General features: G+C 45.6%; 2 protein-coding genes across 2 annotated transcripts; both read left to right on the top strand.

The window, feature by feature from the left end:
• Window positions 1–8,599: 8,599 nt before the first annotated feature.
• Window positions 8,600–10,282, top strand: LOC308299351 (DNA topoisomerase 1-like; the record flags this gene model as incomplete). Its single annotated transcript, XM_080743125.1, has 1 exon — window positions 8,600–10,282. Exon 1 carries the CDS (start codon window positions 8,702–8,704, stop codon window positions 10,280–10,282), a length of 1,581 nt encoding a protein of 526 aa, XP_080599251.1. The 5' UTR covers window positions 8,600–8,701.
• Window positions 10,283–13,137: 2,855 nt separating this feature from the next.
• Window positions 13,138–14,517, top strand: LOC308299860 (pantothenate kinase 3-like; the record flags this gene model as incomplete). The annotated part of the gene is made up of 1 exon (XM_080743643.1): window positions 13,138–14,517. The coding sequence occupies one exon, from the start codon at window positions 13,138–13,140 to the stop codon at window positions 14,515–14,517; it is 1,380 nt and encodes a 459-aa protein (XP_080599769.1).
• Window positions 14,518–18,363: the final 3,846 nt, after the last annotated feature.

Below are 18,363 nucleotides of genomic sequence, written 5' to 3'. Positions count from 1 at the left end.
GGGAACCGGAGGCAACGGATCAGACATTGGGGAACCTGCTATACAATTACAATTCTCAAACTTTTTACATTTCAAGGACCAACCATAACTCTGAGAGCGTACAAATGGAACCAAATGGACACGTAATTTGGTTCCATTTGTACATTCTCAGAGTTACAGACCTGTAAGGGTCCATTTGGTTCTATTTGTACATTTTCAGAGTTACAGACCTGTAAGGGTCCATTTGGTTCCATTTGTACATTCTCAGAGTTAAGGGGAGCACACACTGAACGCGGACGGCTGCGCAGCGTCACGTCGCGGTATCGACGCACGTGAAGTGCCGCGCGGTAACCCCAACTGGATGCGGCGCGCTGCCACACAGCACATCCATTTCCCCCGGTGGGGAGAACCATGGGAGAACATGTTCACCGCGCGGCAACGCTGGAAAAATAGAACAGCGGCGTATCGGTGCGGCAGGCGAGGCGGCAGACCCGCGGCTGCACGCGTCTGACGGCGCCGGTGTGGGTTAGTTCATTGAAAATATGGGGCCGTATGTTTTGACGCGCCGCCTCCGCGTCCAGTGTGTGTTCCCCTTTACAGACCTGTAAGGGTCCATTTGGTTCTATTTGTACATTCTCAGAGTTACAGACCTGTTAGGGTCCAATGGGACCCCCTATAGGAATCGCTAAAGGAAACCGTTAAGGAATCGGACAGTTACAAGGGAATCGTCAAGGAAACGGAATCGTTAAAATCCTAGAAGGTTCCAGACTGTTTGGACGTTCCAAGATTCTTGATCGATTGATTGATATATTTATTTATCATAAAAATACATAAAAAACATGTTGCACGACGCAAAACTTTTGACAGTCTGTGAGAAACATGTTTCCGAAAAACAGCAACAGAAGGAATATTCTACACACAGAGAGACACTCCTGGGGACCTTGGGTTCTGTTGTCATTCCTTAAGACTTTACGAGTTCACTCAAACACCTAGCCATCTCGATTCTCCGCCGAACATTCTACAAAAATAGCCGATCTACGATGTATGGCTATAGCGGACCTAGTTGGGTTTAAGTGGTTATGGCATTGATCAATGCCATTGTTATCCACTGAAGAGTGAAGTAAATATGTTATTGGACATTCTGCTATGGCATCAACATATTCCTTTTTTTTCCTTTTTTTTTTATTTTTTTTTTACAAATGTAACAATATTCAATATAAATAAAGTAATGTAATTCTGTACACAAATTGGACCATTGTTTTAATCGATACAGGTATCGGTAGGTGACTAAAACTATCGGTACAGACATTAGAGTGTGTTTGTTTCTCAAAGAAAGTAAACACTGTATTCTGTGGTAGAGATACAGAACTTGATTAGCCGAAAATGTGAGTGTGGCTTACAACAGTACAGCTTCTGCGCCTCTATTATAGCATAGGAGAAATGTTAATGTTTCATAAACAGAAGGTCCCTCATTCAAATCTACCTCCCCCCCAAGTTATTACCTGGCTTTAATCTTTCTCTGAAGAATGTGCAAGAGAGCCCTAAGGGCGAGAAGCTGAGACCACATGAGACTGACACAATATGTCCATATATGGGCATTGACAGATATGGGCTTAATATTGATGACATCAGGGATCTCCCATATATGGGCATTAAAGGGACAAGGACGGCCATATATGGAGCGTGACATGAGGTGTGACCGTGTGACTGACATAAAGCGGAGGTTTTCATACCAACTGCTCCCTACGGTCGCAACAAAACATACATGTAACCACTTCAGCCCTATAAACATTTGGGCCATTTAAAAATAGGACATCTACAAGCTTTGTGAACTAGAATACTGACCATGATATTGACACCATGTTTTTCAGCCTGTGAAACTTTACAATGGCAGAGCCCCAGGGATGGCTTTCTGACCCCTCCAACTTGTTCAGACTGGTCTAAATCATACATGGGAAACTGGCGGCCCGGCGGGGGCCACATGCGGCCCCCACCTTCACTTAATGCGGCCCACAGGTTAATATTGGAATACGGATATATTATTGATTTCAGCTGTTACAATTCCAAACATGCAAACATGACTTATTTTAATTACTTACAGTCTATATTAGTAGCTTAACTAGTATTAAAATTGTATTGTCTTTTTTTTATGTCCAATGTATTTGTGTTTAGGTTCATAAAGTTCACATAAGTTCACATAACTAAATGCATTTGAAATTGAATTAAAACATTCTGTTTCAGGATCCCAATTCCAAAAGTAGCATAAATAGCTCATCTAACTTTTGTGTGACAAATGAAGATACTGTAATAGGTTTCTGCCCGACAGTATATACAATGTGGCCCTCTGGCGTGAATGTAGAAATATAGTGGCCATCTCCATCATCAAAGTTGACCACCCCTGGTCTAAATAGTAGCCCAGTGCCGTTCAGAAGGGTCCACAGAGCCTAGGATACTGACACCAGAATACTGACCAGCATACTGGCATAGCATCACAAATAATCATTATATTAGACTTGTCCATTATGGGTTATGCAGCCAGGTATGTAATATCACAAAACCAAACTTGTACCTGCCTGTAATCTTTGACTGAAGAGCACGCAACACATTAACACAAGTACGAACCATAGAGTGGTACAGTGGTAAAACACAGATCTTTAAGACCAGAGACTACAGAAGCAGATGGTTCAATTCCATATTGCAAGATCGTCAACCCCACTCTGTGTCTAACAGCAAAATAATTAGTTGCCACACATACAGTACAGTACCTAAATGCTTCTGTGGTGCATGCGGGAGATAATAAGACAGTGCTTGCTTTGTACACCGAAGGTTCTTGGTTCAAGATAGAGTACTATTTGCAAGTTTGTAGCTGCCTTTAATCATTTACTGTATGATACACGGCATAGCTGGGATAGCACAGGGGTAGAGAAACCGCGTGGACACTCTTAACCCAGTGGTTCTCAAACATTTTTTTTTTGTTGCTCAGGGCACCCCTGTAACTTTGTGAGCTTGTAGATTTGCCATTTTTGGTAAAAGAGGCTTGTACAGTGGGCTGGAAAAGAATGCACCAAATACAGTGCAACTCCAGTCTGTTTTACCAAGTATAAGTGGTTAAACTGAACTTACTGAAGTGATGAATTCCAAATATTCTCAAAGTATTCTGGACACCCCTGGCCTGGACACTTTGAGAAACCCTACTCTAACCACAAGACCAATGGTATAAACATGACTCTAGAGCAGTGCTTCTCAACCTTTTCAGGCCACGACCCCCAAAATAATCATATTTGAACTGGGGACCCCCCACCCTGCACAAGCACTTGGAATTGTAGGCGTTGGCATTACATTTAGTTTGACTTGATCTATTCCATTGTGAAAATAGTTCCAAAATAATTTGGGGACCCCTCTGGGGGGCCTGACCCACATGTTGAGAACCACTGCTCTAGAGCAGGGGTCTTCAACGTTATTTCAGGCCAAGGACCCCCAAGCTGAGAGAGATGGAGGGACCCCCCAACTGTTGAAGATTAAACTTTTACATAGATTTCATATAGCTTCATTGACTTGTTTGACAGCATTCATCAGTGTATGTACTGTATGCATGACATGTTAATGTATATTTTCATACATTCAACCACATAAACAACCAATGCTTAGTAAACTTGACCTTTCACTCCGTACTTGGTCGGCTCTTTTCCCCCTCTACACCAAACCTCTCTGCCAGAAACAGCTGATCCACAAAGCTGTGTGAGCTTGTTAGATTTGCTATTTTTGTCTAAAGTTATCTTCAGAATAGGAATGATATAGGGTTCAAGTGGTTAATGTAAAAAAGAAAATACCTTCAATGATCTTTGTATCACACAAAGATCTGGTGGCCCCCCCGTAGTCACCCTGAGGACCCCGTAGAGCTAGCCGCAAATTGCAACACTAGATTTTATTTTAATCGGATGAATCTAGGGTTGCAATACCTCCCATAGGCAGCCAATGGATCGAAACAGTTTTTTTGCTATCTGATTTTAATAAACAACTTCAAATTCACCTATACTGGGGCTCTATGGAAAGCTCGGAGTGTCCTCTTTCTGTCTGCAAAGAATTTCTTTCATAAAAATCCACCGTAGACATGTTATTAGCTACTTTCTGTCAAGAAATCCGAGCAGACATGGTTTATTTTCTAAGTGTTGAACTTCGGAAGCGCTCGTCTTCTATAACGCAGCGCCCCGCTGCCTCCTGCATTATGTGTCATTTAGAACCAGCTGGTACACAGGACCGCTGAGTGACTTCCCACGAGCGCTTCCAAACTCCAGCACTTAGAAAAAATAATCACCTGAAGCCAATTTCGTGATAGAAAGTAGCTCATAACATGTCTATGGTGGATTTTCTGAAACAAGCACTTTGCAGATAGAAAGAGGATACTCCAAGCTTTCCATACAGCTGCAATATTGGTGAGTTTGACGTCGTTTAATACAATCAGATAGCTAAAAACTGTTTTGATGCATTGGCTGCCTATGGGAGGTATTGCAACCCTAGATTCATCCGATTATAAAAAGATCTAGTGTTGCAATTTGCGGCTACCGTAGAGCAGTGGTGTCCAAACTTTGTTCAAAGGGGGCCACATTAGAAAATACACCCAAGGGCCGACTAGATCTCCTGACAAAATGTACTTTCGGTTCGGGCCGTAACAAAGCACATACATATGCACCTAGGTGTGGGCGATATGGAAAAATACAATATCACAATATTTTTTTAAGCTGTATCACGATACGCGATCTTATCACGATAATTTTTTCATGTTGATTTGTATGGATATTTGTCAAGTTACTTAACGGTACAACCACCTATAAGGTAACAAAAACTAAAAGAAAAAGATCCTTTTGGGAGGTCTAAATTGACCCTTACAAGTATGTAACTCTTGACAGCATACAAATGAAACCAAATGGACCCTTACGGGACCATTTGGTTTCATTTGTATGCTGTCAAGAGTTAAGGGGAGACCTTGACATTGTAAAGTTTGAGAACCACTGATTTAGACCAAAATGCAGGTTTAAATGAATTCTGCAATGAATCTCTGTATTAACAATTCAACAGGATTTCTCCTGTCAGGAAGGCTCACTCATTGTATCACAATATATACGATATCTCTGAAAAGGCATATTGTGGAGAAATTGTATCGTCTCAACGATATTTATCACCATATCGCCCACCCCCATATGCACCGCAATTACGATATTTTATTTAACTAGCATCATCAATATGTTATGTTGATGGTCTTCACCTTATTTCACATCACCAAATGTAACCAGACGTACAAGGTGAAAAATACAATTAAATAGACAACAGGGAACTGTTGTCAATCCTGACAAATTATACTCTGAGAAAGTGTTCTTGTTTAATGGTGCCGGCGGGCCATTTATAATACACAATAAAATACACTACTCCTCTGGGCCTGGCCGCATTTGGCCCCTGGGCTGCACTTTGGACACCCCTGCCGTAAAGGTCTCTGTTGAAGACCCCTGTCTAGAGCAGGGGTCTTCACAGTGGCGTCATTTCAGCAAAAGCTAAGGTATGGCAAAGGTCACATCATGACAGCATTACTATCAAAGGCCACCACACACTCAGGCTATAAAGTAGTATACCAAACAAAGGCTACATTGTAACATGTCAGTGTGCAATGGCTTGTGACAACATAAGCCTTTCCAAATGCCTACACCTATAAACAGAAATGATGTAGCCCTAGTACGCAACACAATGTGCTAATCAACTGTCATTTCCTTTAATGAGCAATTATGTTCTCAGAGTGGCTATGGTTAGACAGCAGAACAGAGAAATGTCCTGCAATGTATTGATAATCAATCAATTTGACTGATTCTATTCATCAGCCCACTATGAAACAACACAACTCAACAGTATCACCTGAACAGAGCAGTTACAGACAGACCAGTTTAACTCCAAATGCAGCAAATACAAACTGTGAAGAGAACAAGCCAGCAGTAACTCCTTAAAAGTGCTGTCTTACCTTAAGATGTGTGAACTTAATGACAACATAACAGGCATGGTGATTAGTCCATCAGTGTATTATTTTACTGCAGGCACAGGTAAACAACTGCCACCACTTACGAACATGCACTGCTGTTGCTAATCAGCAATAATTGAGTCAATTGAGTCTTCTGCTGACACAGTTTACAGTTTAGGCATTTAGCAGACGCTTTTAGTCCAAAGCGACTTACAATAAGCAGATAATACATCACTATAATAAGCAAGATAATGTGTCAGAACATCAACAACAATATAACAAATGCATAGGATATATCAATCTGGAACAAATATAGGTACAAGAATGCAATGCAACATTAAGAAAAATCTCCATGAATTCAGGGGTGTGTAATATAAAGAAAATACATAATTTCTCAGCCCTATGTTCCCTCAGCCATGCGGGTGAATGCTAACCTGGTGAATGTTAACGATTTTGCCTTGAACCTAACCCAAACCCTGACCCTAACTTCAGTAAAAACTATGCCTAAATCTGACCCCAAAACCTAACATGGGGCTGAGGGAACATAATAGGGTCTGATATTTCATATTCTTAATTGGCTAACATTGGGTTCCAAAGTTTGCAGGATTGGTCCATTTTGAACAAAATGCCTCAAATCACGAACACAATTTTTATAAAATTGTGCATGCACATACAGTATATAGCCTGAGGAAGAACAAAATGCCTCAAATCATGAACGCAGCCTGCGACTTCTGCATGCCCATTCCCACTAGGTTAAAGGAGTAGTTCACCACTTTTCAACCTAGCTTCATATAATAGGTCCTCACTAATGTTCATGATAAAATAGCACAATTTTTTTCTATTCAGTCTGGGTCTCATAGGAGAGCTGTCAAATCCTTCCTACCGGTGACATCATCGTTTGACAAAAAAAATAATAATAATATTTTTGAAAAAAAAAAACTTTTTCAGGAATAGAAAGCCTGCAGTTTCTATTAGCTTGCATTTCCCATTGATGATGTCACCGGTAGGAAGGATTTGACCCACCCACAGCTCTCCTATGAGACCCAAACTGAGTAGATTTTTTTTTGGGATATTTTATCATGAACATTAGTGAGGACCTATTATATGAAGATAGGTTGAAAAGTGGTGGAGTGCCCCTTTAAGGAACACATGCCATTGGCCTGTTATAGCGCCAACAGCAGGTTGACTTTTGTAAAACTGTTTTTTGAACTTTTTATGGAACAAAATGCCTCAATTCATGAATGCAGTGAAAGGGCCAAGAAGACATGGCACCCTTTTCACATTTACTTATTATATTATAGCGCCACTAGGAGGCCACAATACAAAGATCTAAGACATGTCATCAATTGGGGAATAAAATCAAATCAGTGTGAACTGAGCGGTGCTCATTTTGTAGCCTACTTCACATTTTGATATCCTGCGACATCATGTCACGTGTAGTGATAACCCACGGAAAACCCTTGGAAAGCTTAGGTCAATCTTACGATCATCCAACGAGAAGACCCTTGTAAAAACACACGGGGAAAACACAAAGCCACCTAAACGAGCGGTAAGCACCGCTCAGAAACTGTTTAAGAACTAATCTAAATAGCAGATTTACAAGCTCACAATGCATCACGCAGCATGTCTCCTGATGTCATGGCACTGACGTCACGGCACTGACGTCATGGTACTGACGTCACACTACTGACGGGCTCACATCTTCCTCGCTTGTCGGCATTCAGTGCATGCCCTACTGCTATTGAACTCATTTGTGACTCTGACATCAATTGACGCAGGTCCTTGAAGTCCTTAAAGGCAAAGATTGTCATCCTCTCTCTTCATTCTGCGTGCATCCTTCGTCTTTGACTTCTTAAGATTCTTTTGGTCTCATAACTTTTGTGGCCTTGTCCGTTTTGATCAGATAGAGCATAGGAAATGAGTGGGCATCCTTCTTCCCAGGCCCAGATCGACTGTGGCTCCTCTGTGAATGACTTGTACAAGTACAAAGAGAAGAAACACAAGAAGCACCGGGAGCACAGGAAAGAAAAGGAACGGGAGAGGTCCGGCAACCACAAGGACTCGTCCGGCAGAAAGCATAGGGACAGGGAGAGGGACAGGACAAAGCGCAAGCACAGCAGTGTGGACGAGGACAGACACAAGGACAAGCTCAAGCATAAAGAGAGGAAGAGGGACGACAAGGCAAAGCTCTTGGACGTCAAGAACAAGAAGGAGAAAGGTGATGTCTTTGCTAGTCCTCCGCGTGTGAAGTATCAACCCGATAATGACCCTTTCCACCTGGCCATGCCTAAACACGTGCATTCTCTGAAAAGAGACGGGAACGGCGACAATAGTTCTGATTTCAAGCCCAAGAAAATAAAGACTGGAGATGAAAATAGGGCCAGGAAAAGGATGCAAGACGACTGTGACAATGCCATGCCTAAACATGAGCATTCTCTCAAAAGAGAAGGGAACGGTGACAGTAGCTCCGATTTCAAGCCCAAGAAAATAAAGACTGGAGATGAAAATAGGGCCAGGAAAAGGATGCAAGACGACTGTGACAATGCCATGCCTAAACACGAGCATTCTCTCAAAAGAGAAGGGAACGGTGACAGTAGCTCTGATTTCCCCTACAAGTGGTGGAATGAGACACACAGGTACACAGATGGCACCAAGTGGACTGATCTGGAACACAAAGGACCCGTGTTCACACCAGAATATGAACCTCTTCCCGACAATGTCATGTTTTACTATGATGGGGAGCACATGAAGCTCAGCCCGGCAGCTGAGGAAGTGGCCACCTTCTACGCAAAAATGCTGGACCACGAGTACGTCACAAAGGACATCTTCAGGGAAAACTTCTTCAGAGACTGGCAGAAGGAAATGACGGCGGAGGAAAGGGCTAAGATCAAAGACCTGACAAAGTGTGACTTCAACGGAATGAGCAACTACTTCAAGGCTCAATCGGAGGCCAGGAGGGCAATGTCGAGGGAAGAGAAACAGAAGATCAAGGATGAAAACGAGCGCCTCCTGCAGGAGTATGGCTTCTGTACCATGGACGACCAGAAGGAGCGCGTCGCTAACTTCCGCACTGAGCCGCCTGGTCTTTTCCGGGGCAGGGGAGCTCACCCCAAGATGGGCATGCTGAAGCATAGGATAAAACCCGAGGACTGCATCATCAACTGCAGCAAAGGCAAGTGCCCCAAGCCTCCCCCGGGCAGACACTGGAAGGAGGTTCGCTACGAAAACAAAGTGACCTGGCTCGTGTCCTGGGCAGACAACATCAAAGGCTCCATGAAGTACATCATGCTGAACCCCAGCTCCAGGGTCAAGGGGGAGAAGGACGTGCAGAAATTCGAGACGGCCCGCCAGCTGAAGAAGTGCGTGGACCGCATCAGGGCCCAGTACCGCGACGACTGGAAGTCCAAGGAGATGAGGGTCCGGCAGAGGGCCGTGGCGCTCTACTTCATCGACAGGCTCGCCCTGAGAGCTGGCAACGAGAAGGAGGAAGGGGAGACGGCGGACACAGTGGGCTGCTGCTCCCTCCGCGTGGAGCACATCCGCCTATACCCAGAGAAGGACGGCCAGGAGTACGTGGTGGAGTTCGACTTCCTCGGCAAGGACTGCATCCGCTACAACAACACGGTGCCCGTGGAGAGGAGGGTGTTCAGGAGCCTCCAGCACTTCATGGAGAACAAGCAGCCCGGGGACGACCTGTTCGACCGCCTCAACACCGGCATCCTGAACAAGCACCTCCAGGAGCTGATGGAAGGCCTGACGGCCAAGGTGTTCCGCACCTACAACGCCTCCATCACCCTGCAGCAGCAGCTCAAGGAGCTCACCAAAGCCCACGACAGCGTCCCCGCCAAGCTCCTGTCCTACAACAGGGCCAACAGGGCCGTCGCCATCCTCTGCAACCACCAGAGGGCGCTGCCCAAGACCTTCGAGGCGTCCATGCAGAACCTGCTGAGCAAGATCGACGCCAAGAAGGAGCAGCTCTCGGTCGCCAAGAGGGAGGCGAAGAAGGCCAAGGCCGAGCACAAAGAGCGGCGGAGCGAGAAGTCCAGGAAGACCCTGGAGAGCAGGAGGAAGGCGATCCTGAGGTTCGAGGAGCAGCTGGTGAAGCTGGAGATGCTGGCCACCGACCGTGAGGAGAACAAGCAGGTCGCCCTGGGCACGTCCAAGCTCAACTACCTGGACCCGCGGATCTCCGTGGCCTGGTGCAAGAGCTTCGACGTTCCCATCGAGAGGATCTACAACAAGTCCCAGCGGGACAAGTTTGCCTGTTTCATTGACATGGCGGACGAAGACTTTGAATTCTAAAGAGTCCCCTTTTTTAGAACTTTTAAACCGACATGCCTATTTGATTGTGTCAGATCTGCTGCTGTTGCTGCTTTGGCGAAGGCTTTCACCCCAGAATACAAACGCTGGGGGTTGAAGTGCAAGGATTTAACAGTTAATCAACTAACTAAAGAACACCGCTTACTTCACACTGTCTGGGTGTGATTTTTTTTTAATGACCGTGGCTAGTGATTGAAGGGCTGGAGCCAGCCTATAAGCTCTGCCCAAATCTGGAGAACCTGAGCCCCCAGAAAAGTTCCAAGTTAAAGATTTCACAGAAGTAGGCCTATATGGGATTCTACATTAGCCCTGGATTGGCCCAATTCTACGTTCCAAAAGTTCCAAGTTAAATATTTCACAGAAGTAGGCCTATATGGGATTCTACGTAAGCCCTGGATTGGACAGACACACGTGACTCATTGACTTCCATTATAAAAAGTGATAAAGGGTATAGATCATATACGTATGTGATGATAATGTGAATAATTTATTTACCTTTTTTTGAGCGGTGCTCCTGGAAGGAGCTAAGCTCCAACATCTGGCTTTGTCCGGGCTCTTCTTCTTTCATGTATCATCGTCCTTGATGATTGGTTGGTGACATTTCTAGTAATTTAGGGGAGGGCCATGAGGTGGCTGTGAAACGTGGCCTACTGTACATCTGGCCTAAGCTCTCGCCACAAAACACTGAAAATGTGTTGTACGCCTACAGGGTCACATTGGCCAAGCTTCACGGGACGCTTAATGAAATCAACTCATATAGGCCTACCGGTATACTGTATAGCACCTTTCACTTCACACTAGTGTGATTTATTTTTTGAAGCGGTGAAAGCCGCTTCCAATGAGTGGCCTTGTGTACTCAGTCCAGAATAAACAGGTTTTTTCAAAAACAAAATGTGTGTCCCATGTCCATATATGGTCATTTCAGTCCAGAATGAACAGGTTTTATCTGTCCCGTACGTCCAGAATATCAGTCCAGAATAAATAGGTTTTTTCAAAAACAAAAATGTGTCCCATGTCCATATATGGTCATTTCAGTCCAGAATGAACAGGTGGTTTTATCTGTTCCGTACGTCCAGAATATGTGTGTAGTGTCCGTCCCGGTCTGATGATTGGGTACTTTGAGGATTGGTCAAGCTTCAAATGACAATTCGGCCCTCCAGATAAAATCATTCATTCATTCAGAATATAAAGAATGTATAGATCACAGAGTTCATAACTCTAGAACACATAGAATAACAGTTCACCGCTTCACTTCGAACCGAGGTTTGATTTTTTAAGCAACTTTTAAGCTGCTATCCCTATTTTGGTCAGCTGTTTCCTGTTTTTTGTTGCCAGACCCATGAAATGGGTAGGCCTACATAAGCAAATGTCGGTCTGTCCCTTTTCTATATAAAGGGTATATATGATGATGACATGATGATGACATGCCTACAAAAGGTATGATGTCATAAATGATGATGACAGACAGGGGGTCTGGCACAACCAGGTTGACCTGGTCTAGTTTATTATAAAAGTACTGTATATTAGAATGTTTTACATCAGTCCATTACAAAATCAATATGACATCATCCGTCCTGCCCGAATTTGGAGTTCCACATGGAGTTTCAGACTTAGCCTGGTTTAATCAGACAATATCCCTTGTGTTCACATGGGTGGATTGAGTTTAGGCTAGTCCAGTCATCCCATCATCCCATAGCCTGGAGTGACAGTGGATCTGAGACCACGGGAGTGTTTTCTGCTGGTGTTTCAGTCCGAGTTTATCAAAGGGTGCGTTCGGAAATGCGCACCGGGTGTGTACTCAGTGTAGTGAGTGCCTAATCCTAACCCTAACCTCTGTAAAACTATGCCTAAACTCAACCCTAACCCTAACCTTAACCTCAGTAAAACTATGCCTAACCCTAACCCTAACCACACCCGGTGCGCATTTCCGAACGCACCCTTTGATACACTCGGACTGAAACACCAGCAGAAAACACTCTCCCCTGAGACCACACACGAGTTCCCACAAGACGGGTCCGTCAACAGGATGTGACCACAGTTTCAGAACAAATATAGAGTGGGGTGGAGGGGAGGGCTCATATTGGCAGAACCATTAATACATGCCTGTTGGGAACTCATTCCACCTCTATTTATGCAATTCCCTCTTCAACTTTCAGGCCAAGGACCCCCTAGTTGAGAGAGAGATGAAGCAGGGACCCCCCCCACTAAATAGGCAACCACTCTTGCAATTTTCGAAAATGGCACCTTTCTAGTAAATTACAGATGTGTGTGATAAATTATAACAATGAAACACAAATTTGAATTGACCAGTCGCTATGCCCCTCCTAAACCCGTCCTTGTCCAATGCCAAGTTAGCAACAGGTTACTAAGGCAGGTGACTTGGCAAGCTACAATCGGCTCACCGGGAGAAGCCTGGGCGGCGGCACCTTCCTGGGCCTATGCAGCCTGCTGACGGGTCATTTGACAATGTAATTATTATGGGGGGTCCCCAGTTCAAATATGATTATTATCAGGGGTCCCTTTAATGGCCTTATACAAGCCTAGAGTGATGCACTGACCTTAGGGGATGATCTTGACATCATCACTATAGGAGTAGGACATTGTATGGACGTATTTTTAGTGACTTAAAGCAGCCTAATTTATGGGCACTTTTGGTAATTGCTGACCTTAAACAAGACAGGGTTCTTAATAAGGGTTGTCATACCGTGACGTCGGAATACTCTAGCCAATCAGGGAGTAGACCCGATGCACCAAATTGGGAGAATCTGATAGATATAAATGGACGTGTCAGCGGGGCACCGGCCCCATTATTAGGGTTCTTCAACAACGGGCTTTCAATGGTGTTCGGTGACGTCCAGCGTGACAACGAAGCCACTGATGGGGACGAAATGCCCGCGAAGCAGCCGCGCACCAAGAAGGACATGTTCAATCATTTTGTGAACGACCCCGCCGCACACAATGACACCGACGCGCGCAATGACACCGACACGGCCACCGGAAGCTCCGCATCGCCGATGATGACATCGCCACACCGGGTCGAATCGGCCAGAAAGAGTCGCCCGCCGTTCCCGTGGTTCGGCATGGACATCGGCGGCTCGCTGGTGAAGCTGGTCTACTTTGAGCCGAAGGACATCACGGCGGAGGAGGAGCGCGAGGAGGAGCAGGAGGAGGTGGAGAGCCTGCGGAGCATCCGCCGCTACCTGACGTCCAACACGGCCTATGGCAGCACGGGCATCCGGGACGTGCACCTGGAGCTCCGCGACCTGAGCGTGTGCGGCCGCACGGGGAGCCTGCACTTCATCCGCTTCCCCACGCACGACCTCCCGGCCTTCCTCCAGATGGGGCGCGACAAGCGCTTCTCGCCCGGCCTGCACACGGCGCTGTGCGCCACCGGCGGCGGCGCGTACAAGTTCGAGGCCGACTTCCGCCGGATGGTGGACCTGCGGCTCCGCAAGCTGGACGAGCTGGAGTGCCTGGTCCGTGGCGTGCTCTACATCGACTCGGTGACGTCCGGCCACCCGCCCTCCGAGTCGGAGTGCTTCTACTTCGACACGCCCGCGGACAAGGAGCGCTGCGTGGAGAGGCCCTTCTCGCTGGAGAACCCTTACCCTCTGCTGCTGGTCAACATCGGCTCCGGGGTCAGCATCATGGCTGTAAGGTCGGAGACCGACTACAAGCGGCTCACCGGGAGCAGCCTGGGCGGCGGCACCTTCCTGGGCCTGTGCAGCCTGCTGACGGGCTGCTCCAGCTTCGAGGAGGCCCTGGACATGGCGGCGCGGGGCGAGAGCGACCCCGTGGACAAGCTGGTGCGCGACATCTACGGCGGCGACTACGAGCACTTCGGGCTGCCCGGCTGGATCGTGGCGTCCAGCTTCGGCAACATGACGCTCAAGGACAAGCGCGAGGCGGTGTCCAAGGAGGACCTGGCGCGCGCCACGCTGGTCACGGTCACCAACAACATCGGCTCCATCTCCCAGATGTGCGCGCTCAACGAGAAGATGGAGAGGGTGGTGTTCGTGGGCAACTTCCTCCGGGGGAACGCGCTCTCCATGAAGATCCTGGCCTACTCCATGGACTACTGGTCGCAGGGGAAGCTCAAGGCCCTCTTCCTGAGGCACGAGGGCTACTTCGGAGCGGTGGGAGCTCTGCTGGAGCTGTTCAGCTCTTCCTCCTCCTCCACGGAGAACAGGAACGAAGACGTGAAGAGCGACACTTGATCTCATCTCTCCCCCCCAGACTAAGGAGCAGGCCCGGCGGCAGGACTCAATGGCGTAGAGGGCCGTCCGTGAGCTTAAGGTTGCAACCATTTTGCAAATGTGTGTTTCAAGCAAGTCGCCTTTGTTTTAGAGTATTTGCAACTCGGTAAAACCGGTTTTCACTGATGTGCAGGGAAGAGGCAAGGTGGTCTGAGTGAGGGGGCCCGGCCCCCATTTGCACCCTCGTGCCACCATAATAATCGAGCGTTGGTAACCAAATGGATCCTTATAGATCTTTAACTCGAGACTGTAAAATGAAACCAAATGGACATCATTTTACGCTCTCAAAGAGTTACATTATTACTTAATTTACCAGAAGTCAATTAGAGAATGTTGAATTGTTATTTTTGATTGACTTTTTGCCTGTCATCTTTACTCGGTACTGTACCAACATCAATACAGCATGGAATTGTGGACAAAACCTTATCCAACGACAACAAAATATTCAAAGTCTTGGATCTGAGAGGCTAAATACTCATCAAACGGTGGTCTGTGGCTCAAATGCTCAATAAGAAATATGAAAAAGGGTGCAGTTCTTCCAACTGCAGCATCTGTTGCTTTTTTTCCCCCCTTCTGGTGCCCAAGACGAGCACAATCTCAATCTTCCTTAGAGCAAGTCACAGAAATCACCTCTCACACTGTCAACACAAGAGAGTGTGGATGTGGGGGAAGCGACCGTTCTATTCGTGTGGTTGACCAAGACTACTGTTCTAGGTCAGAAGTGAACTTGTTTTCTATTAACCTTTTTCTGTCACCTAAAGTAAATCTGTTTTCATTGAACTTTTCAGTGGACCTTTACTGTTACATCAAAACGAAGCTGAAACAACAGAGACTTACATTATATGTCCATGTATGGGCATTCCCAGATATGGGCTTAATATTGATGACATCAGGGATCTCCATACATGGGCATAAAAGGGACAAGGATGGAATTAATTTTCAAGTGTGGCTGTTGTGACGCAAGTCACATTGCAAACACTGCTGCGTTTTTCGGTCCGAATATCGGAGTGAAGTCAACCTCACGTTATGTCAATCACGTTTGCACACTGCCGCCCGTTTCGTATTTATTTTCGGAAAAAATCAACCAGGGTTGATTTTTTCCAATTTTCGCAGCTGTTGCACTGAGTCCCTTGCTCTCTCTCCCTTTCCTCTCTCTCTCCCTGGCCTACGGCTTTCGGATTTCCAAAACGCAACGAAAACACGCAGTGCAGTGTGCAACCACCTTACGTCCTTGTCTATTTTGCCCTTATCAGTCTGTGTCCTGATTCTGTGCCATGTACGTGTCAGTCTCAAAAACCTTCTTTTTAGTTAAAGTCAATGGAGAAAATGAATTCACAAATACATTTAAATAAATTAATCTCTTAGCAAAATGCACCCGTGTCACAATGAAGCGGGTCGATTTGACCTATTGCCCTAGTGCATGCCACCAAAACTGTGGGAGGAGTAGCGTGGCAAAATATAGTTTATCTACAGTAGAAAGATGGATGGAAGGAAATAAAGTACTCTAGTCTGGGCAACCAGACTGATTCATTCTGTCGTACCATTTATATTAGATATTGTGATGTCACATGAAGCATGACCAACCCTGTCTGATTGGACATACATATTGTCCAATCAGAAAAGGGACAAGAATCATCCATTGAACTCAATGGACTTTTGGGGTTACAGAAAAGTTTACTGAAAACAGATTTACTCGAGGTGAAATTGTGTGCGAATGCTATCAAACACCACACACGTGCACATCTCCTTGTATGGGCCGTTCTGTCTGTGACGTCAGTTATCCCCATACATGGAGATACGTGCTCATACAAAAACAGTGTTCATACACACAAGGCCAGACATAGGCACGGTTGGCACCGCTCAAAAATGGACAAAAACAATAGTCTGGTTGCCTATATAACCAATAGTAACCACTAGGCCTGGAATGTCATCATTTTAGGGGCAAGGCCACTTGGCCTTTGGTGTTGTCCATTTTTTGAGGGCACAAAAGGCCAAATGCCAGGGCAGGAAGGCCATCAAATAAAACAGGATTTTAGTTTAGTCCATTGAAAGAATTTGTTGAATTTAAGGGTTAGGGATGATAACCTAATCTGCATTCTGCAGTGAAATAGATTAATATTATATTTACAATCTGATCCATGATCAGTCCTGCACCAATCAAAGTCACTGGATTGGTTTAAAGAAGATGGGGACTAGGGGGAGTTAAGATTTCAGAATCTCAAAAAACTAAAACAAAACACTGGTGTCTACATGACAAGAAATAGACACCGGTGTCTACTGTACATATTGGCAAGACAGAGACAGAGGAGAAAGTGGTTCAGTCAGCTGGGGCATTAAGGCCACTGTGGCCTCAGGTCATGCCATTGGTTTGAGGGGCATTAAGGCCACTGTGGCCTCAGGTCATGCCATTGGTTTGAGGGGCATTAAGGCCACTGTGGCCTCAGGTCATGCCATTGGTTTGAGGGGCACAAGGCCATGAAATTCCTGCCCTGGTAACCACACTACTTAACTAGATGCACTCTGTCAAGGTGCCAACTTGTGCCTTGTATCAGGTTGCACTTGTAGGGCAGGCAGGGTTATAGAAATTCTGTGTAAAACACTTTGGCCACGTGACGTCTAATGTTCATCTGATGATGGATATTAGATTTGTTTACAGTGAATCCAATGTTAAAAAATCCCACTCAACTTTGTACCAAAAACAAATCTAATCAAATTATATTAAAGGGATATTTCACTTTCAAAAAAAACTTTTGGTAATTTTATCATCTAATCAGGCTTTTATGAATACCCTGAACAGTTTTTAATTAGCTTGATTGAATATTTAGATATTTGATGTAAATGTTACCAGGCCCTCCAGGCCCAGGGCCTCTCCCTCTCTAATATGAGTCACCAGAAAAAATAATGGGTGTTTTTATGAAGTTTGAAGTTACAATGGGTTTGTATGTGGAGAGAAGCCCTTCCACTGCTCCCTGTTGAAAGTGGAATATCCCTTTAACTGCCTTCAACCTGGCATCCATGATAGCATTTTTGCGCTTTGTCCGGACGCTTTGTACCGGACAAAGACGGATGTTGGAGCTTAGCTTCTTCCAGGAGCACTGCTCCAAAATAATCTGTGCATTGGAACTATACAAACTACAGGACGCCAGGTCAACAAATTACATTTTCAACTGCAAGGTCGTCAAGGATTTATCGTCCCCATACCACAGTGAACACTGAATGTGATTGGCTGTTCTGTTCCTCATTCTATGCTGTAGTTTAGTGGTTCACAAAGTGGGGTCCGGGGAGCCCCAGGGATCCTTGAGGGGAAGGGAACCCCAGCAAAATGCCTTAATGCAGCATCACTGCATTGTTTTCAACCCATTTATCCATATTTTATACTTTGGCTAATAACACATAGCAGAAATACAAGCTTGTACATCTGCTCTTTTTGAAAAATCTTGTATGTATTTCAAGATTTGTGTTTTGAATTTTCAATTTCTTAATGACTCTTCTGGGGGGTTTTCAGATGGGGGTCCGCGACCATATACACTGCTCAAAAAAATAAAGGGAACACCCAAAAAACCCAACATAGACCTGCCAGTCCATGTGTTCTCTGGCAAATGTCAATCGGGCTGCACGGTGTTGGGCTGTGAGCACAGGCCCCACTTGTGGACGTCGGGCCCTCATACCACCATCATGGAGTCTGTTTCTCACAGTTTGAGCAGAAACATTCACATTAGTGGCCTGCTGAAGGTCGTTTTGTAGGGCTCTGGCAGTGCTCCTCCTGTTCCTCCTTGCACAAAGGACCAGATAGCGGTCCTGCGGCTG

Source organism: Nannobrachium achirus (genome assembly GCF_963921795.1).
Source record: "Nannobrachium achirus genome assembly, chromosome: 15".
Lineage (NCBI taxonomy): Eukaryota > Metazoa > Chordata > Actinopteri > Myctophiformes > Myctophidae > Nannobrachium > Nannobrachium achirus.
This window is presented reverse-complemented; position numbering and strand designations above follow the sequence as displayed.